At 47.5% G+C, this 20711-nt stretch overlaps 4 protein-coding genes across 5 annotated transcripts; 2 read left to right on the top strand and 2 right to left on the bottom strand.

The window, feature by feature from the left end:
• The first annotated feature begins 743 nt into the window (after positions 1-743).
• capn1b (calpain 1, (mu/I) large subunit b) lies at positions 744-10262 on the top strand. Its single transcript, XM_037471378.2, has 23 exons — positions 744-852; positions 1935-1963; positions 2246-2486; positions 2792-2861; positions 4163-4281; positions 4450-4583; positions 5336-5504; positions 5730-5813; positions 5881-5966; positions 6035-6109; positions 6248-6408; positions 6570-6739; positions 6993-7004; positions 7074-7285; positions 7365-7404; positions 7558-7623; positions 7696-7753; positions 7831-7895; positions 8229-8297; positions 8792-8870; positions 8944-9057; positions 9270-9328; positions 9926-10262. Exons 3-23 carry the CDS (start codon positions 2247-2249, stop codon positions 9950-9952), a joined length of 2109 nt encoding a protein of 702 aa, XP_037327275.2. The 5' UTR covers positions 744-852; positions 1935-1963; position 2246; the 3' UTR covers positions 9953-10262.
• Positions 10263-10349: 87 nt separating this feature from the next.
• On the bottom strand, positions 10350-11055 carry mrps28 (mitochondrial ribosomal protein S28). Its single transcript, XM_037471389.2, has one exon. It carries the CDS (start codon positions 11019-11021, stop codon positions 10482-10484), a length of 540 nt encoding a protein of 179 aa, XP_037327286.2. The 5' UTR covers positions 11022-11055; the 3' UTR covers positions 10350-10481.
• A 1256-nt stretch (positions 11056-12311) lies between these two features.
• sde2 (SDE2 telomere maintenance homolog (S. pombe)) lies at positions 12312-15212 on the top strand. The gene is made up of 8 exons (XM_037471388.2): positions 12312-12468; positions 12837-12957; positions 13042-13153; positions 13229-13398; positions 13519-13645; positions 14071-14208; positions 14289-14460; positions 14864-15212. Exons 1-8 carry the CDS (start codon positions 12367-12369, stop codon positions 15065-15067), a joined length of 1146 nt encoding a protein of 381 aa, XP_037327285.2. The 5' UTR covers positions 12312-12366; the 3' UTR covers positions 15068-15212.
• Positions 14913-20653, bottom strand: mtif2 (mitochondrial translational initiation factor 2). Of its 2 annotated transcripts, none has more exons than XM_037471369.2 (14): positions 20416-20653; positions 19657-19817; positions 19406-19529; positions 19133-19304; positions 18085-18245; positions 17766-17942; positions 17549-17688; positions 17340-17464; positions 17056-17260; positions 16686-16938; positions 16443-16583; positions 16197-16361; positions 15648-15788; positions 14913-15518 (listed from the first exon to the last, which is right to left on the bottom strand). In XM_037471369.2, exons 1-14 carry the CDS (start codon positions 20423-20425, stop codon positions 15349-15351), a joined length of 2145 nt encoding a protein of 714 aa, XP_037327266.2. In that variant the 5' UTR covers positions 20426-20653; the 3' UTR covers positions 14913-15348. The 2 variants fall into 2 exon arrangements, with proteins under 2 accessions (XP_037327266.2, XP_037327267.2); XM_037471370.2 differs by having other exon boundaries at positions 20523-20653.
• Between the last annotated feature and the right edge of the window lie 58 nt (positions 20654-20711).

The following is a 20711-nucleotide window of genomic DNA, read 5'->3' as shown; positions in this document are numbered from 1 at the left end:
TTCAAAGTTGGATACCGTAGTCTATCTATCTATAACAGAGACTGACTTCAGACTGTACCTCGACTCAAACACTAACAAACTGTAGCACATTATGAGTACAATTTCAAAAGTAAATCGGCTTATTTGATTAAAATGCTCTTTGCGCCTTGGATAAAAGCTTCAGCTAAATGACATGGAATGTAACGTAATGTAGTCTGAAATTTCAGTTTCAATATTTTTTATTTCATGTTACATATGTTATTTGCAGCTGTATCATACAAATAAATAGTTAAAAAATCATATATAGTGATTTCTGGATTTTTTTTTTGATTATGTCTTTAACAGTGGACGCGCACCTTCGATGACAATCTCAGACCTCTCCATGATTTCCAAGAGGGAGAACTCGCAAAATAGCACGGTGTTCAAATACTTATTATCCTCACTGTATATTATCTTAATCTTGTGTTTGGCTTTACAGGAGATTGATTAGTTTAATCAGCTTTATAGGGTAAATGATGGTGTGGGTGCAGCACGATGTTTGACCTGAACGCGCTGCAGAGGAGACGCTGTTTCTCTTATCAGAGAAAATCAAGACATGGGGAAACGTCAGAGTGAGGACCCCCCTGTTACAGAAACCTTTACAGGTGTATTCACATTTTAGACCAGATGAGAACATCAACGGGACACACTTGATGTTTGATGCTGTTTGGTCTCTTTAAATTGGATAATGATGATGATGTCACTTGCTCCTCCCATTGGGCGGGGCTTGTTGTGCAGCAGAGAAACCATCACAGCGTCTCATCCAGTACTGCACAACTACTTCAACTACTTCTAATACTTGTACTTGTACTGCGCCCTACGACTTCTGACTCGGTGAGTGTTTGTGCTGTTTGACTCTGAACGCGCGTTTGTCTTCGGGTTGATTCAGCAGAATCCAGTGACGTCATCCCGTTTTTGGACCAATCAGAGCCTCGGTGTTGACAGTAAACTGTTGTAGGTTTAGAATCTTAGAAAGAAACAGAAAATACGGTAAACATCTGTGGACCTTAAGTAAGAGAATATGGGTAAATATTTAATGAAGAAACGAATGATAAAATAAAGCGAATAAATTATTTTAGAGGTAGTTCACATGTAATATTATAGATTGTAGTCAAATCTAAAATATCAACTCTAAATTGTAACCTATAGTATTGTTAGACAATAAAGAGACCCTCAAGTACTCCGATATAAAACATGTATTACTTGATTCATCAATGTTAACATTTTTTGTATGTCCCATCACGTTATGTAAACAAAGCAAATTTCAGTACCAATTCTGTGGCTGATGAAACGGGGGGGGGGGGGGGGGGGGTAGCCAGACAGTTTTGTCATATTCTTTTTCCTAATTTATAATTAATGAATCATATTAAGTTTGTTAAAAAAGGACTACAAATTAATACATTATTTCTGCTTTTTAAAGCATGAAATATTATATTTGTTTCCTAATTAACCGTTTGATCCCAGTGTAGACCAGTACTAGTACCACACTGGTCCCAGTCTGTTATCAGAACCGCACTGGGATCACTGTGGTATTTTGGTGCTGCTCCAAAAATAACTCCAAGCTTTCAGAGTGCTGAGTCAGCTGCTCTTTGTCGGCCGTAATGATCCGATCAGACAAACCGTCGATCAGGTCAATCCACAATTATTATTATTTATTATTATTATTAACAATTCATTTGATTTGCTCTGTAATTCACAGAGAAGGTTCCTCACAAACGACACCTTTAGGTACTTTATCCTCCTCTACCTGTGTATAACACAGGTGTTTCCATACATATATGACCTACCTTGACACAGATGTCGTCATACCTAAAATCTGAAAAACAGTAATAAAAACTTGTTGTTTGACTTAATGTGTTGTAACTCTCGCGTTTACCTTTAACCAATGAACTAACCAGACTTCTGTTTCCTGTCAGCTTCCTACGATCCTTTTGGACGAGATCAGGTACAAACATGCATGTTTATATTTATAATGCCCATACACTGATAATGTCGACCAGGTGTTGGCATGGTAACATTAGCTAACTGTCAGTATGCTCAGATGTCTTTTAGCTCTGCAGGGATTTGGTATTCAAACACATTGTAGACCTGATGGAAAGTTACTGTTCATCCTGATGGGAACATGAATAATGAACTAGTCCATCCCAGTCCATCATAGTCCATCCCAGTCCATCCAACAATTGTGTAGCTTGAGTCTAATGAGTGTCTCGGATGTGTCATGGGTCAGCATGTTTAAAGGCATGTCCGGGCGGATCCAGAAGGACCGGCAGAGGGCTGAAGGTCTAGGCTCGGTCCAGCAGGCGGTACACTACAGGAACCAGGACTTCCAGGCCCTGAAGGAGGACTGCCAGCAGAACGGATCCCTGTTCCAGGACCCAGTTTTCCCAGCAGAACCGGCCTCACTGGGCTTCAAGGAACTCGGACCGTTTACTGCTAAAACCAGAGGGGTCGAATGGAAGAGACCAACGGTAAGAAGAGACCTCAAGCTTAGGTCTGTGATCCTCTGACAGACTGCAATGACTCATGGATCTCAATCTCAGGCCTGTAATTGGCTAAACCAGGACCCACTTCCTGTTTGTGGCAGGAAGTGAAGACTTGGTTCAAACAGAGCTGAGAACATCAGAAGAAGACAGTGAGTGATAGAAAGAATAACGTGTGCTGCATGCACAGCAGGAAGAGTTAGCGTGTTCAGCAGCATCAGGATGTGTGTGTCCCTCACCTTCAGCTCACAGAGACCATGAGGACGTAACTGTTGTCTCTGATGTTCTTCCAGGAGCTGACGGAGAACCCCCAGTTCATTGTGGGCGGAGCTACCAGGACCGACATTTGTCAAGGCGCCCTGGGTGAGTCCGCTAGTCATGTGACTACAGGCGTGTGTGGTTTGAAGGGAACTTCCCGACAGCAGTTGCTAAGAGACCAGCAGATGGTGTGGGTCAGAACCATGTGAATACTGTACATACACACACATGGTGTGCTGTGTACCTGTTTACACACATGTTCATACTGTAGATAACACAGGAAGAAGGAGCACTTGAAGAGAAGCACTCAGTCCATCAGGTCTGACCTTGAATTGATCTATTTATTGAACGGTGAGGTAACTCCATTACCCGGAAACATTAGTAGCTTAATGTGTTGTTGTTAGCGTTTAGCTTAGCATTAGCGGGTCCCCACTGACCACCCTCGTGTCTGTTCAGCATAATGGAGTCTGCTGATGTTCAGCTCGCAAGTTGATGCTTCCTGTAAACTCAACGCCCCTCGTGACATCCCATGTGACATCCCATGTGACAATAATAAGGCAAAGCAAGTTTATTTAAAGCAAGCAAGCAAAGCGCATCCAGACAAATTGCAAAACTAACTTCACAGAATCAGAACCGTTTATTTTATTTTCCGTGTAGGAATAGAATGAAAGTTACAGGTTAGTGTAAGAAATGATTTAATTAAAAGGCTTATAGTTTCATATGGACCTCAAACCACTGAATGCTGTTTGGTTTAAAGTTTCAGGACCGATAACCGAGCTGAATGTTCAGAAACAAACTATGAATACTATGAGTATTGTGAATACAATGAGTACTGTGAATACTCCGTACTTAGTACCATGAGTATTGGGAGTACTGTGAATACTCCGTACTTAGTACCATGAGTATTGGGAGTACTGTGAATACTCCGTACTTAGTACCATGAGTATTGGGAGTACGATGAGTACTGTGAATATGCCGTACTTAGTACCATGAGTCTTGTGAGTACGATGAGTACTGTGAATACTCTGTACCTAGTACCATGAGTATTGTGAGTACTAGGAGTACTGTGAATAATCTGTACTTAGTACCATGAGTATTGTGAGTACTGTGAATACTCCGTACTTAGTACCATGAGTATTGGGAGTACTGTGAATACTCCGTACTTAGTACCATGAGTATTGGGAGTACGATGAGTACTGTGAATATGCCGTACTTAGTACCATGAGTATTGTGAGTACGATGAGTACTGTGAATACTCTGTACTTAGTACCATGAGTATTGTGAGTACTATGAGTACTGTGAATAATCTGTACTTAGTACCATGAGTATTGTGAGTACTGTGAATACTCCGTACTTAGTACCATGAGTATTGTGAGTACTGTGAGTACATCTGTGTTAATCTCCAGGAGACTGCTGGCTGCTTGCTGCTATCGGATCTCTGACTCTGAATGAACGGCTGCTGCACCGCGTCGTTCCTCACGGTCAGAACTTCAGCCACGAATACGCCGGCATCTTCCACTTCCAGGTGAGAATCCACCTGGTCAGAGGCTGCACTCACCTGTGGGTGGGGCTGCTAGAGATCTTTGCTCTCAGACCCTCTGATACAATGATCCTCTCACATCTATGATCATACGTTTAACTTACTCGTTGCTTGTTTATTGCTTGTTTACTGTGTGTTGTTTACTCGTCTCAGTTCTGGCAGTTCGGGGAGTGGGTGGACGTTGTGATTGACGACCGTCTGCCGGTCAAAGACGGAGAGCTGATGTTCGTCCACTCGGCTGAAGGCAGCGAGTATTGGAGCGCCCTGATGGAGAAGGCCTACGCCAAGTAAGACCAGAACAGTAGTGGTTTACCACCTGTTTACATCACACGTCATTTAGCTTTTTTTTAGAAGTACAATTTAAGTGCTACAGTTTGTTAGTGTCTTTAGTTTTAGTTTAGTTTAGGTTTAGTCTGAAGAGGTGTGTCTTTAATTTGCGGCGGACGATGTAAAGCAGGGGTGTCAAACCTAAGGCCCTAAGGCTTGATCCGGCATGCCGGGGGGGTCCAATGACTTTGTAAGTGTAAAAATGACAGAAAGACATACATTGCATTTCTTTAAAAGTAGCTGCTATTCCTAGAAAGTCCACTGGGGGTCGCACGCTGCGAGCTCCTCCCCTCAGCAGCACAATCCCAGTGGGCCCTCAGTGAGGGAGGAGCAAGCAGCTTGATGCAGAGCGGAGTGAGCGGGTTGGGATGGAAGGTTTAACATTACATTACATGTCATTTAGCTGACGCTTTTATCTAAAGCGACTTACAATAAGTGCATTTCCACATAGAGATACAACCTCAGACAAGTAACACGAAAGTACAATTTTCATCAAATAAGCAGTTTCAAAACATGTTATAGAAAAGTGCCATTAAAATAATATTTTAAAATTTAAATCCTATGATTTGTTAGTGCTACAGTTTGTTGACCCCATCCATTCACAGCATGCTACATGAGCACCGATGCTTTGAACTGGATGGGAGCAGCCACTGGTAACCAGTGAAGAGCCAGTGTACTTCTTGTTTACCCTTTGTTTACTGCCTGGTCACAGGCTGAATGGCTCCTATGAGGCCCTGTCCGGGGGCAGCACCATTGAGGGTTTTGAGGACTTCACCGGCGGCGTGTCGGAGATGTACGAGCTGAGGAAAGCTCCCAGAGATCTTCATCGTATCATCAGTAAAGCTCTGGAGAGAGGATCTCTGCTCGGCTGCTCCATCGACGTCAGTCACATCGAGTCACTTCCTGTCTGCTAGACATTTATTTAATATACGACTCCCTCGAAGTTTTAATCAGAAGTTGAACATTTTGTCAATGTTTTAATGTCGGGACGTCTTTAGGACTGTGATATTTAGTTTTGGCCTCATCTTGTGAAGAAGTCATAATAATATATTTGACCCGCTTGAATATAAATAAGAGGACCTCATAGTGTGTTACCTTCTTGTCAGATCACCAGTGCTCTGGACCAGGAGGCAGTGACCTTCAAGAAGCTGGTGAAAGGTCATGCCTACTCCGTAACCGCGCTCCGACAGGTGAGCTCACCTCCGTCCGACCCACATCTGTGTGTGTGGGACACTCTAGATGTTTGTCCCCCTGCAGGTGGACTACCGTGGAAAGACGGAGAAGCTGATCCGGATCAGGAACCCTTGGGGTCAGGTGGAGTGGACCGGAGCCTGGAGCGACAGGTCGGTTTTCTCTTACCCATTCTGGTCCAAAAAGCCCAACGGCTGGTCTGATCCGGTCTGTGTTTCAGCTCCTCGGAGTGGACCTCTGTTGACCCAGCAGAGAAGGACGAACTGCTCTGCCAGATGGAAGACGGAGAGTTCTGGTGGGTTCGGTCGGATCCTGGTATTTTCTAGTGGGTTTTAATGGGTTCTGTTTGGTTCCGGTGGGTACTGGGGGGGTTCTGCTGGGTCTCGAACGTGAAGTTGAATGTCTTAGATATTTACGGCGAAGTGTCCCACAGGATGTCTTTCCAAGAGTTTCTGCGCCAGTTTTCCCGACTGGAGATCTGTAACATGACTCCAGACGCTCTGAGCCAGGACTCCAGCCGGTTCTGGACCACAACTATGTTTGAGGGTGGCTGGAGGAGAGGGAGCACCGCGGGGGGCTGCCGGAACCATCCCAGTGAGAACCGTCTTGATAACTCTTTATTCACCATTAATAATAATTTAAAATGAACACCTGAGATGATAAATATTACACAGCCAACTTGGTTTGGATGGTTTCACGTTTCAGTCTCTTGCATACCAACTACATTTCCCATGATGCCTTGTGCCGCCCCTCAGACACCTTCTGGATCAACCCACAGTACAAGGTGTCCCTGCTGGAGGAGGATGACGACCCGGCGGACGAGGAGCCCGCGTGCAGCTTCCTGGTGGCTCTGATGCAGAAAGACCGCCGGCGCTACCGCCGCCACGGCCAGGACGTGCACACCATCGGCTTCGCCATCTACGAGGTGAGAGGCCCCTCACAGTCTCTATAACCTTAGCTGCTCCCTCTATCTAATGCATTGTTTTTACTTTCATAAATAAACATTATTATTGATCACATTTACCAATCAGCAGCAGGAAATGCCTAAGAGTGTTCTAACACCCACGCTCAAACGCTTGGTACACAAATATCCTGGTAACCATGTAGCAGCTGCTGGATTAGCACGTTAGCATTTCAGCAGAGCCGAGGGTGCTCTTCTTCTCTTCATCTGCTCACAGGTTCCTGAAGAGGTGAGTCGCCCACACACATGAGGCCTCCTCTTTAGTTCTGTAGACCTAACGCTGCCATGCGTCACTCAGTACCGAGGCCGTCCCAGCGTGCACATGAAGAAGGACTTCTTCCTGCGCAATGCCTCCTGCGCCCGCTCAGAGACCTTCATCAACCTGCGGGAGGTGAGCGCCAGGCTCCGCCTCCCGCCAGGTGAGTACATTGTGGTGCCGTCGACCTACGAACCTTCCAAGGAGGCCGACTTTGTCCTGAGGGTCTTCACAGAAAAGCATTCAGAGACGGAGTGAGTTTGTCGATGTTATTGATTTCTCAAGTATTGAAGTATTGATTATGCGCTGGTAACGCCGCTGGGGTCACTACAGGGAGATGGACGACAACGTGGAGGCCACCTTTGAAGAAGAGGTGAGCAAGGAGGTCTTCATTATGGATTTCCATCTTCTGTCTGAACATCTTGCGGTTAAACATTCTTCCGATACATTGTTTAGTAACGCAATTAATTGCTTGCTGTCTTTGTGCTGCGATGACCTTTGAACTTGTCGCCATTCTTCTCTGCAGGAGGAGGTCTTGATGGAAGACGTGGACGAGTCCTTCCGGGCCATGTTTGCTCAGCTGTCTGGAGACGTGGGTTCTGGATCACAATGATAGATGAAACATCATATTATATCACATATTAAACATGCCTCCTCTATTCAGGACATGGAGATCTCAGTCCGAGAGCTCAGGACCATCCTCAACCGGGTCGTGTCCAAACGTAAGTTCTTGCGCCTCTGAGGTGGCGAGAATCGAAGCAGCACCTACCATCTCTTCTTCTTTTGTGGTTGTGCATAGACACAGATCTTCAGACGGATGGTTTCAGCATGGAGTCCTGCAGAGCCATGGTCAGCCTCATGGACGTATCCTCACACCTTCGGTTCTGATGGGTCTGCTGGGTCAGCTGGGTGTGGTTCTAGTGGGTCTAACGGTTCTGAATGTTCTGGTGTTATTGCAGAGTCTGATGGGTTGTATGTGTGCGATGGGTCTGATGGTATTACTGGTTCTGATGGTTGAGGTGGTTCTGATCTGTTTTTTCTTAAATTCCTAAATGTTCTTTATTTGAAACAGATGTAGAGATACACATACTTATTTTATCTGTATCTTAGATGTCTTAAGAAGCTGTGGATTAGTGACGTTCTACTGACTTTAAACAAGGTGCTTTTTATTCGTTGTCTTCTTCTTGACTTGCTCAGAAAGACGGGAGCGCTCGACTCGGCCTCCTGGAGTTCCAGGTTCTGTGGAACAAGATCCGGAAGTGGCTGGTGAGTTCAATTGAGGGCAAGTAAGAAGCTAATCTTAGCATAGCTAGCTTTTCAATCCTGTGATCAGAAAGAAAGATTCTTGATATGAACAATATTTCCGTATTAAAATAATTCTAAAAATATCTAACCATGTGGATTTAGAATTTGAGCAGTTTTAGGATATTCTCAGCTAAAAGAAGTTATTTTACATATTGCCTTGTTTTTGTAATGTCGTTTCAATAATATCAATATTTAAAATCTCAGATGTGTGAAATATTTAGAAAGAAATGTAGAGTCGCTCCTTGTAAGCATTGAAGCTAATGTTAGCATTTAGTAGCAAGTAGCCAATCAGAGTAGGGCAATTCTCGCAAGGCATTCTGGGTTGGTGCTTTGCCACATGGGCAGAACGCACTAGGAAGATGGCTAACGCTAACAAATGAAGCTAATTTAGCTAGCAAACAAAACATTAGCTGGATTAGTGCCCGCATGTTCATCTGAATCTTGTGACTCGACAGGGAATCTTCAGAGAATTCGATCTGGATAAATCCAGATGCATGAGCTCCTACGAGATGCGCCTGGCGCTGGAGAACGGCGGTAAGCATCATTACTCACAGGCATCCCGGAGATAACCGTGAAGTAACCGTGAGCCTGACTACTGTGTCCTAAGGGTTCAAACTGAACAACAAGCTGAACCAGATGCTGGTCGCCCGATACGCCGACAACGAGATCATCGATTTCGACAACTTCACCTGCTGCCTCGTCAAGTTGGAGGCCATGTTCAGTATGTCTGCTGCGTTTAGGGCCCTCTGGTCACTGTCCTGCTGCGTTCAGGGCCATCTGTTCACTCCAGTGCTGCATTCAGGGGTAGTTAAAGATCAGAGTACTTAATCGTGTCTCTGAATCTAGACCGCAGGTTTGAACAACGGGACCTGAACACAGCACGCAGCCTTTCGCTGTGTTTCATGTTGTCTTCTTCTGTGGTGTTTTTCTAAGAGGCCTTCCAGGAGCTGGACAAAGACAGAACAGGAAGTGTAGAGCTTAACATCTCTGAGGTTTGTGATTGTCAACGTTTTTCATGATGTCATCAAATATCAGTTGTTTTTTATCTATTTCCCCTGAACATCTCAAAGCAACTCTTTGTGGAGGTGGGGGGAGTCCTCCACGTGTCCAACAGAAGAAGGACAAGTGGCAAATGGACCACTTAAAGCACTGCTATGCTAAGCTAGCTGCTATGCTAAGCTAGCTAGGCTACTTCCATCTCATCATCTAACGTTACCCTGTGCTTCACACGGTCTGCAGAGGACACCACTGTGTCCCTAACGTTTGGAAACGTCTTCAAACACAGCCGCTAAATGATGTGCAGGAGGACAACAGGAAGAGACACTAGTTCAACATGTCCACCTCCAACTTGATCACATGGGTGTAGTTTGTGTTTAAAATACAATTACACAATAGTCTAAAATGCTACTTATTAATAATAAAGCTTTCTAAAGTTATTACTTGTTAATTAAGATGTAGTCTTCAGAATACATTACAAAATTTGAGTTCATTTTTAAAAATAAAACATATAATTACATTTTTTCTGTTATTTGGCATTATTATATTTATTTCTATTATGTTGTCTCACTGATGCTCTGATGTCTCCACAGTGGCTCTATGTGACCATGTGTGGATGAAGAGCAAGAAGACCAGTGCAACTTCACTAAAGTACTACACTATCAGCGTACTCTACTGCTACTTGATGTATAAACTACTGCCTACACACTATGCCAAGTATGACGTCTATGTAAACGTGGTCTATTTAAACATTTGACACGTGGTCTTTTATCAAGCTGCTGCTTTCTTCTTGCATCACACCTGCAAACTTAATACGTCGATTAAAGATGTGCCTGTGAGTCAGAACACGGGGAGCAGCTTCCGTTTCTGGATCCGTTCAAGTTCTGCTGATTTCTCCCATTAAAGTCTACAAAGGAAACAGATCCCTGAATCGTTGTCTCATTTCATTGATCCACCTTAAATCCAAAATATTCCAAAAGATTCATGTTTGAAGAGACAACAATGTGTATACATGTGGACACAGTTTAATACAAAGAATATTTATTAGAATATAAATTATATATAATAATCAGTTTACATGATTCCAAAATTGACATTTGGGAAGCTGAACACCAGACTTGCTTTGGAGAACGGGTCTGACAGCCCCGCTCAGTCCTGGTTCTGGTTCTCCCGGGCCTCCCTCCCTTCCAGCGGGCCCAGCAGGACGGCTTGGGCCTCCAGCAGCGTGGTGTCGGTGTTGGCTCCCAGGAAGCGGGAGGTGAGCTCCAGGTCCTGCAGCCTCAGACGGACCCTGGTGCCCCGCTGCAGCTTCTCCCCGTCGGCCGGTCGCCGACACACGCAGTGGAACTTCCCCCCGAAGTCGATGTACAGGTCGTCCCGGACCACGTGCACGATCTTCCCGACCACCAGCTTGTCTTTGGCCGGTCCCATCTGGATCAGCGGGGACCCGCGGAGCAGCGAGGCAAAGTTCTGCTCCTGGTCACCGGCCGCAGATCTCTCCGCCCCCCGCCGGAGCTCCGACTGCAGGCCGAAAGCCGCGGCGAAGCCGGTTCTGGGTCTGTCCGCGTCGGCCTGGTCTCCGCTGGAGGCCCCGCGGGACTCTGAGCTGGAGGAGGATCTGGAAAACCTGCAGGAGGCCAACCGGTCTACGGGCCGTAAGCTGGAAACCACCTTCTTCAAGGCCGCCATGTTGACACTACAGCCGGAGGCACCAGAACATCGTCACTTCCGGGGAAAAAGGCCGCGCACTGCGCCACCTGGCGGCTGACTGCAGAAGGTCCTGGGTTCGATACCCGCCGCCCAGCACGTTTCTGGGTGGTGTGCATGTTCTGTGTGGATGTAAAACCTAGTTTATGCTTCTGCGACTTGTGTCGACGGATTCGTTTCAGTTCGGTTGTAAAAGGTTTGCGCGTTTTGCAAAGCAATTCACCTCCAGACCACCAGGTGGAGAACCGCTTCCTGTCGAAGACGACCAGAGAGTGACGTCTTTGTCCCAACTACGATGGAGATACATCAACTAGTCTTCAGAGTGATTTGACTCCACGACCCTCTGAGCATATATGTCAAACTCTTTTCTTTGGCCTGCGGGTTACTAATGAATACTATGATATAGTGAATAGATCGGATCTGTCCTTTGTCCACGGAAGGGTTCACTTTTAAATGTAACGTTAAGTAAAATAATTCACTGGAATATCTACCGATATAAAGGTTATAATATATAACATCACAGCTTAGTTTATTGTTTAAGTTACATGACGTTGGTAACCGATGTCATGTTTTTATATTCACATAAGACGTTAGAACAAACTGCTATTAGTTATAACTCCGTCATGCTGCCCCCCCCATACAGCCCCTCACCTGAATCCCCCCCCCCCGGGTCCATGTACTGTTCTTATGAACATCAATGTACCAACACACATTTAGAACAAACACAACCAGCAGCTCGTCTTAATAAATGTGTTTGTTGTCGTCATTTTTATTGACAACATTGATGGAATCTTCTCTGCCTTAAGATCGCAATATTACTTTTAGCTGAAAGTAATTATAAATTAGTAAAGTATTACACATTAACTCATTTAATTTGAATTAAAAATATCCGGAAATCTCAGCCTGAAATATATCATGCCGGCGTAATAAGGAGCGTATCTTCCTAAATTAAATGAAATAAGAAGTTTATCTTTTAAGGCTTTTATTGTTAAGCTCAGCAGGTTACTAGGCAACGGGAGCAGCGGAGGTAAAGCTGATGACGCAAACAGGAAGTCCCCCGTAGGACAGACCGTCCCATGTCAGAGACCTTTTGGTTGTTGGAGGACCAGCTCAGTTTCCCTTTCAGCATTTCAGCTGTTCTCGTCTATACAGCATTAAATAATGTATTGTTTTATTATTTTATTTCGTTTTGTGTGATTTTATTTTTTGGGCGGGTAGCGTCCTGGTCACGTAGAGACGTAATGACGTCACTTCTCTTGCCTGCGTGCAGAGCGCAGAAGAAGAAGAAGAAGCCGCAGCAGCGCATGCGCCGTGTGCTGTAGCCAACATGGAGGTGTTTGTGAGCTCTCCCATCTTCAGCTTCTCTAATTCGGTTTTCCCGGACGGCTCTCTGGTCCGAGACGTCTTGAACCGGTTTGTTCGGCAGCAGGTGAGTGTTCACGACGCCATGAGGCGGGGAAACATGTGCAATGCTCGGCTAAGTGCTGGGGACTAGTGCGGTGTCGTGTTGTTAGCTCAGCAGCTAACGGAGGCTAGCGTCGTTAGCATTAATGATACTTATTTCATATGTAGGTTGTGTTTTACAGACTAACTAGAATCACGCGTTATAATCACGTTCATTGGTGGAACTGTCTTTCATTAACTGGTTCAGACACTGATTTAATAGAAATGAAACGATTGGTGTTATTGTTTGGATATTAATTAACGGCACTAGTCATAAGTTAAATGTTACATCCCCTTTAGAGAAAACAACGTTTATTGGTTCTTCCTCCTGTAAACGCTGCCGTTTCCCTGCAGGGAGATTCTTCTTGTGCAGATTTCTACGTGGTCAGAAATGGCCGCCTGTCTCACCTGGAGGAGGCTCTGCAGCCTGGAGCTGTCTATCACCTGGAGCCCCGCCTCCGTGGAGGGAAAGGAGGTGTGTTCCAGAAGATGCACGCAAACAAAGGAACAGGTGGTGGTTGGTAACAGGAGTAACTGGTGTTCTTCTGTGGGGGCTTAGGGTTCGGCTCCATGCTGCGAGCGCTGGGCGCTCAGATCGAGAAGACGACCAACCGCGAGGCCTGCAGAGACCTGAGCGGCCGCCGGCTGCTAGATGTCAACCACGAGAAGGAGTGAGAGCCTTTTCTTCTTCTGCTTCTACATGCACAGGTCTATATCTACCACCTCTTCCTCTGTGGTGTGTGCAGGATGGCGGAGTGGCTGCAGAAGCAGACGGAGCGCGAGGCGGAGAAGGAGCAGCGACGCCTGGAGCGACTGCAGAGGAAGCTGAAGGAACCCAAGCACCAGTTCACGGACCCCGAGTACCAGAGGCAGTGTCACGACCTGTCAGAGAGGCTGGAGGACTCAGTGATGAAGGGTGAGGGGGGGTCAGAGCTCCCAGCATAGGAAACGCTGAGAAGTTGTGCTGTGATGCGAGTGTCCTCATCGGGCCGCGTGGTCTCCTCTGTGTCTCCTCTGTGTCTCCTCTGTGTCTCAGGGCTTCAGGCCTCCTGCAGCCAGAAGATGGACGACGTCTCTCCAGCAAAGAGACCAAGCGGTGACCACAGCGAGCAGCCGCAGAAGAAGAAGCAGAAGAAGAAGAACCCAGCAGCAGCCTGTTTGTGGTGAGGTTATTCTGCCGCTTCATCACGGGGGGGGGGGGGGGGGGTACACAGTGCTTCATTACCTCCTTTAGCAACTGAAACACTGCTCCCTTCTTGACCAAAGCAGAGGGGATAAACCCGACCCACAATGCCTTGCAGCCACTACAGTTCATGGTGCTGCGCAAAGTCAAGCACCATGAAACCGATTCATGTTGAATGGTTATATTTTATGTTAATTTGCTTGAAACCTTTAAAGTTTACATAAATGAAGTAAACAGACAAAGCTGTTTCTATCCATAATTGTATTAGTTCTTGTTATGATCAATACAACTGATGCAAGCTCTGTACATAAATGATTAACCTGAACAGGTCACTAACCCTTCAGGTAACTGGAGCTGCTTCTGTGGTGCTGCAACAGAGTTTAAAATGTGTTGCCGTGGTTACAGGATGAGGGTTGACGACATGCCTGGCTCGGAGGAGGATGAGGAGGATGATGAGGAAGAAGAGTCTTCATCCCCCTCCAGCTGTGGATCTGCTGCTGTTGCCATGCCGATGCAGGAGGTGGAGCATGAGCAGAGCACCAGGTAGAGACCAGATCAACATCAAACCTGATCCGAAGTCCATTTCCACATTTTCTAGTCATTGAAACCCTCGTCTCCTTCAGCTCGTCAGACGCCTCATCAGATCATCAGACTCCTAAACCCTCTAAGGACCAGGGTCCTTCTGAGGTCCCCAGAGACCAGACTCCCAGACCCTCAGAGGACCAGGGTTCTCCTGAAGCCTCCAGAGACCAGACACCCAGGCCCCCAGAGGACCAGGGAGTGTCTCCGCATCAGGTGGGTCATCCATTCCATAATGAATCCTAGCTCCTCTCCTGATGAAATATTGACCAAAAAAGCTTCTGGCTGGATTAGAACTGTCAAAAAAGGACCTAATGTCTATTCCTTGACCTCTGTCAAATGTCACGGGGTCAAGGAAAGGTGACAAGGAGGCTCATTTGGTGACATTGTCACAAAGAAGCACCTGAGATGCCTTCACCGTGTGAGTCATGCAGACGACACAAACAACCAGCTTCAAAGTAAACTTTATTAACATGTTTCTAGTCGTTGTTATTCCTCCTGAAAAGGATGGTCCAGTGGTTCCTTTGCTGAAGGAAGCATTGAAGCTCCTTTCCTTAGCATTAGAGAATAGAACAGCTCTTATCATTTGACACTTCATTCAAACCATGTTGATGAACAGGAGCTGGTTCTGGAGGATCTGGATCTGTCGCAGCTGGAGGCTCTGGGTCTGGACGTCCTGAAGAGGGAGCTGATCTCGCGTGGGTTGAAGTGCGGCGGGACCCTGAAGGAGCGCGCGCAGCGCCTCTTCTCCGTCAGAGGACTGACTCCAGATCAGATCGACCCGGCACTGATTGCCAAACCGACCAAGACCAGGCGGAAGTGACGAGGTCCTGAGCAGCGTTTTCCTTTGAACATTATGTAACTTTTTTGCTTTAAGTTTCTTTTCTGAACTGGTTCATTTAAATCCGTATTAAAATGTTTGAAACAAACCGATGTTTGAACTTTATTCCACTAAAGTACGACAGGAAGTGATGTCATGTTGCAGATCATCGTGTGCGGTTCCACAAAATAAAATGAATCGAGTTGAATAATTTATGTCGAAACGATTTGTTACATCCATTATCACATTTACATTAGTCTGAGCTGAGGATTGTGGGTAATGGGTCAGAAACCAGGGTCCCAGGAAGTGACCTGCTGAGTGTCCAGCTCCTCAAAGCAGACGATGACATCACCGGCCCTGAAGTCCACGTCTCCGTCAGCAGACAGGCCGCATTCCATCCCCGACTTGACCGTGTGCACCTCGTCTCTGTGGTGCTTCAACGCCGCCAAAGAACCTGCAGGGAACATCGCCGTTACCCACGATGCTTTGCTTTCAGCTCAAAGGACTGCGCTCTGCCCCATCAAGTACATGATGGGGCGCTTTACTTCCTGTCTGAGCAGCGGACGCCGAGGGTCCGACTCACCCTCCCACACGACGTCCCGTCCACGGATCAGTCTGAACTTCAGGCGCCGGTCCAGTCGACCTTTCTGAACCCGACAGCCGGCGACCGGAACCTTCTTCTTCCCCACAGAGACGTCAAACATGGTGAGCACCGTCGCTTCACCTGCAAGTGAGCACACATACAGACGGATCATGTGACCAGCAACGAGCCAATCCTGAAGGTGGCGTTGGAGTGAAGATATCCACCAGCTCGTATGTTCTTCTCTCCTTTTCTTTGATTGTAACATTGCAGTTAGAATGGTTGACACTCCAGATGTTTGTGTCACATGGTGGAGAACCAGGAAGTTTTACAGATCTACTGACCAATAAGGCGACAGATCTTCTGAAGGTGGAGCTTTGATCTGATCAGCTGTTTTTCAATGGTTTTATTGGTGTAGATGTCATGACTTGGATTAAAAAGTTGAGTGACATTTTCGATGACTACTGCCCCCCCCCCCGGTCCACTTGAGATCCAACCTAAAATGAGTGACTCCCCGATGGTACAAGAAGTAGCAAACATCTGAGGCCTCACCCACGATGTTCTCTGAGCGCAGGGGGGGCAGCTTGCTGCTCAGCTCCTCCTTCAGCTCGTCGATCAGCTTGTAGATGATGGAGTGGAGCCTCAGCGGGACGCCTCGCTTCGCCGCCAGCTGCTGGATGGACCTGCTGGCTGCAACGTTGAAGCCATAGATGGAACCTGTTGAGGGAGACGGACCTTCAGGAGGAGTTCCTGTCACAAAGGGTCCCGGGTCTCCGGCTCCGCCCACTCTCTCCTTACCTGAGAACGCGTCGGCCATGTTGACGTCATTCTCTGAAACGTCTCCAATGCCGAAGTGAAGCACCTCCAGCTGACACTGCTGCTGAGATTCGTAGCTCTCCAGCAGGTTGAGGATGGCCTCCACCGAGCCGTCCACGTCTCCTGCAGGTCAAAGGTCAGCCAGACTAGCAAGACGTGTTCCATCTTTCTCAGGAAGCATCACTGATGCTGCAGCGAGGGCGGCCAATCAGAGGCCGGCTGTACCTTTGATGATGAGCGGCAGGCTCGGCTCGGCGCTCTGCGTCCGCTCGCTCGGCCTCGCAGAGAACTTGTTCTTGTTGGCTCGGTACAGCGCCGACTTCCTCTGCCTCCAGCTCAGGTGGGTCAGCCCCTCCCTCTCCTTCCTGTACTCCTCCAGGTGCAGCTTCTGCTTGAGCGCGATGGCGCCCTCCTCCTCCTGCAGCTTCTCCTGCTCCTCGGCGTACGTCCTCCAGTCCACAACCTCCCTCGCTCGCTGCTGCTCACACACACACACACACACACACACACACACACACACACACACACACACACACACACTCTGTTTGTGGTGAACAGGAGACAAGCACAGGACGTCCTGCCGGTGTGTCCTCACCTCCGACTCCACCTCCAGGATGACCTCTCCAGCAGAGGGTAGGTCCTTCCAGCCCACCACCTCCACCGCCGTGCTCGGCCCGGCCTCCGTCACCGCTTGCCCGTTCTCATCAAACAGGTAGCGGACTTTAGCCCAACTCTTCCCCCCCACCAGGACACAACCTCGCCTCAACGTCCCGCGCTGGACGATGGCAGAGGTTACAGGACTGAGGGGACACAAGAAGCAGCTCATAGAACCAGGGTTCCACTGCGTCTCTGGAGGTCACTGAGGACTTGAGGACTCACCCTTTGCCTTTGTCAGTGCGACTTTCGATGATGAGCCCCTCCACGGAACCGCTAGGCTCCGCCTTCAGCTCCAAGACCTCCGCCAGCGCCACCGTGGCCTCGGCCAGAGACAGAAGGTTGTCGCCCTAAAACAACAATTCTTCTTATTGACTTCCACAGGAGCAGAGGACAGAGAATGCAGCTTTAACTAAACTCTGTGTTGGGTTCACCTTGAGAGCAGAGACGTGGATCGCCTGAACATCTCCTCCAAACTCCTCACAGACGACGTCATGAGCCAAAAGCTCCTGTTTGACTCTCTGCGGGTCGGCCTGAGGCTTATCGCACTTATTTACTGCCACGATAATGGGAACTGAGACCCAACAGTAGGAGCAGGTTAGAGGCGGTGGAAGCGCGGCATGGATGCAGCAGAGCGGGCGCAGCTCTTACCTCTGGCCCTGTGGGCGTGCTGGATGCACTCGACCGTCTGGTTCATAACGCCATCGTCGGCCGCCACCACCAGGACGACGATGTCTGTGGCGTCGGCTCCGCGGGCTCTCATGGAGGAGAAGGCAGCGTGACCCGGGGTGTCCAGGAAGGTGATCTTTTCACCTGTAGGCAACTGGACTGAAGGAAAAGACATTTAAAACAATTACGTCACTAATCGACTTCATGTGGGTATTTCACAAGGAAATCTACTGGGAGCCTTTTAATGTGAAACTAATGCGAGTATTTGGTCAATAAAGTTGATTGAAAGCAGGTGAACTACCGAGAAAGGCTCCGATGCGCTGAGTGATGCCTCCGGCCTCCGTGGAGACGATCTGACTCTTCCTCAAACTGTCCAGCAGGGTGGTCTTACCATGATCTACGTGACCCATGATGGTGACCACCGGGGGGCGTTGCACTAAGAGAGACGGGTCTGCTGGAGGTCTGCCGGGGTCAAAGGTCAAATGTAAAGTCAGTAAAAGGGCATTTAAGAATAGCAAAATAAATGTATCAACCAAAACAGTAAAAATAGCACAAGATGAACCTGCAAACTAGGTGGACCTCTGCATACTAGGTGGACCTCTGCATACTAGGTGGACCTCTGTGCATACTAGGTGGACCTCTGCATACTAGGTGGACCTCTGTGCATACTAGGTGGACCTCTGCATACTAGGTGGACCTCTGTGCATACTAGGTGGACCTCTGCATACTAGGTGGACCTCTGTGCATACTAGGTGGACCTCTGTGCATACTAGGTGGACCTCTGCATACTAGGTGGACCTCTGTGCATACTAGGTGGACCTCTCTGCATACTAGGTGGACCTCTCTGCATTCTAGGTGGACCTCTGCATACTAGGTGGACCTCTGTGCATACTAGGTGGACCTCTCTGCATACTAGGTGGACCTCTCTGCATTCTAGGTGGACCTCTGTGCATACTAGGTGGACCTCTGCATACTAGGTGGACCTCTGTGCATACTAGGTGGACCTCAGCATACTAGGTGGACCTCTGTGCATACTAGGTGGACCTCAGCATACTAGGTGGACCTCTCTGCATACTAGGTGGACCTCTCTGCATACTAGGTGGACCTCTGTGCATACTAGGTGGACCTCTGTGCATACTAGGTGGACCTCTCTGCATACTAGGTGGACCTCTCTGCATACTAGGTGGACCTCTCTGCATTCTAGGTGGACCTCTCTGCATTCTAGGTGGACCTCTCTGCGTACTAGGTGGACCTCTGTGTACTAGATGGAACTACCTGGCGTGTGATTGGATCTGAATGAACACGAGGGGGAATAACGTGATGTAAGAGGAGACCTTCTATCGTCTTACTTCCTGTGGACGTCCCTGTTGGGTCTCTCTCTGGTCTCACTGAGTTTGGCCCATCTGAACTTCATCCCGGATCGTGTCACCACCTCCTTGATCCACCTCTCCTCCAGAACCGATTCAGGCTCCAGAGAGTCCACATCCACAGAGGTGTTCAGTAGGGCCTCCAAGATGTGATCTACAGACATGAATACACTTGATTACACGAAGACAGAAAAAACATGAAACTTTTTAATAGATATATAATAGATATATAATAGATATGAGATTGCTTCTCACCAAAGTCTTTGTTCATGGCCTCAGCGAGAGACGCCACCGTCATGTTCTGTTTGATCTCAACTTCCTGTTTGTCCACTTTAACTTTGACCTTCTGGTTCTTTTGATCTTTCTTCTGACCTTTGACCTGCAGACACATCATGACATCTTGTGTTTTATGTGTGTTTTTTATCCCTATAGGCGTGTTTTGAGAAGAACAAGTTACATCAGTGGCGGTTTGAGACCGACCGATAGCAGACGTTAGTTGGACTCACCTGTTTGGAGGCGTACTTCCTGGTCTGATGACAGGTGAGCGGGGAGGCGGAGCTTCCAGCGGGACAGAGGATGGGCCGAGACAGGAAGTTGCTGAGCAGAGCTGGGTCAGCGTGGACGAGCCGGCGGGCCCCCCGCATCACTGATGACATCACACTCATACCTGCAGAGGGAAAGGTGAGGCAAACTCTGATTGGTGCTCGGCTGCTTTGTTTGGGTTTCTTTGTTCTGGATAAAAGACAAAAAATGTTTCAGTTTTATTTAAAAAAAGGTTTGAAAAAGGTTTCCATAAAGCAGGATGTTACTGAGGACTTGAAGGAACACCAGCTGCTGATTGGTCCATCTGTTCCCTGTCATCATAATGTTGCCATGGTAACACACACAGTAGCATATTAGTTTACACTAATCCCAAAAATGTATCAACAATGAAGGTTGGATGGTCATTAAAACAACTCCTAACCAATCAGAAAGCAAGACGGCTCCAACAGGTTTCATAATCAGAACCAGAACCTTCTCTACTGACCACCTGGAGAAACGGGTGAATCACGTGATGTTTAACAGAAAGGAAAGGGAATCATTTTGAAAATGCAGAATTCATCTTTAAATTGAGATGTTTTGAGTTTGATTTTATTCTGAAACCAGGAGCCGTTTAAATTCCCTCCTCTACTCAACATAGAGACGATTATTTCAAGCCGAATTCATTGGTAGAAGAACCTCAGATGAAGAACGGGCGGAGGTTCGGTTCACTCAGGTGTTCGTACCTTTCAGCATCAAGACGTCACGACACGAGTCGCATGTAGGTTTTTTTGCTCAGAAAGAGTGAAAATGCGCGCGGACACGCTCCTAAATGACGTGTGTTCTGTCTCACCTGACAGTCACGTGGTTCTGCTTTCAGCTCATTTTGAAACAAACTGTTCATAATCGGTTGGTTCAGTTTCACCGAGAGGTAAACGTCCCATAGGAGGCCGCCATGACAGCTGGCTCACAGGACCGGAAGACCCCGCCACGCCCCCTAGTGGTCCGGAGTGGACCTGCAGTTTCCGGGTTCACAGGACCG

The sequence above is a fragment of the Pungitius pungitius genome, chromosome 9 (assembly GCF_949316345.1).
Source record: "Pungitius pungitius chromosome 9, fPunPun2.1, whole genome shotgun sequence".
NCBI classification, from domain to species: Eukaryota; Metazoa; Chordata; class Actinopteri; order Perciformes; family Gasterosteidae; genus Pungitius; species Pungitius pungitius.
Note: the sequence above shows the minus strand (reverse complement) of the source record. Positions and strands in the feature narration are given on the sequence as shown.

What these genes read in the sequence shown, in the direction of transcription:
- capn1b (XM_037471378.2), top strand. Translation starts at nt 2,247, where the DNA reads ATGTTTAAAGGCATGTCCGGGCGGATCCAGAAGGACCGGCAGAGGGCT. An exon ending in GAAAAGCATTCAGAGACGGA is followed by an intron (nt 7,286 to 7,364) that starts GTGAGTTTGTCG and finishes GGGTCACTACAG; the next exon opens with GGAGATGGACGACAACGTGG. An exon ending in CAACCGGGTCGTGTCCAAAC is followed by an intron (nt 7,754 to 7,830) that starts GTAAGTTCTTGC and finishes GGTTGTGCATAG; the next exon opens with ACACAGATCTTCAGACGGAT.
- mrps28 (XM_037471389.2), bottom strand. Translation starts at nt 11,021, where the DNA reads ATGGCGGCCTTGAAGAAGGTGGTTTCCAGCTTACGGCCCGTAGACCGG.
- sde2 (XM_037471388.2), top strand. Translation starts at nt 12,367, where the DNA reads ATGGAGGTGTTTGTGAGCTCTCCCATCTTCAGCTTCTCTAATTCGGTT. An exon ending in ACCGGTTTGTTCGGCAGCAG is followed by an intron (nt 12,469 to 12,836) that starts GTGAGTGTTCAC and finishes GTTTCCCTGCAG; the next exon opens with GGAGATTCTTCTTGTGCAGA. An exon ending in GGAGGACTCAGTGATGAAGG is followed by an intron (nt 13,399 to 13,518) that starts GTGAGGGGGGGT and finishes TCTGTGTCTCAG; the next exon opens with GGCTTCAGGCCTCCTGCAGC.
- mtif2 (XM_037471369.2), bottom strand. An exon ending in GCACGCCCACAGGGCCAGAG is followed by an intron (nt 17,689 to 17,765) that starts GTAAGAGCTGCG and finishes GTTGGGTCTCAG; the next exon opens with TTCCCATTATCGTGGCAGTA. An exon ending in GCGCTCAGAGAACATCGTGG is followed by an intron (nt 15,789 to 16,196) that starts GTGAGGCCTCAG and finishes GCTCACTTGCAG; the next exon opens with GTGAAGCGACGGTGCTCACC.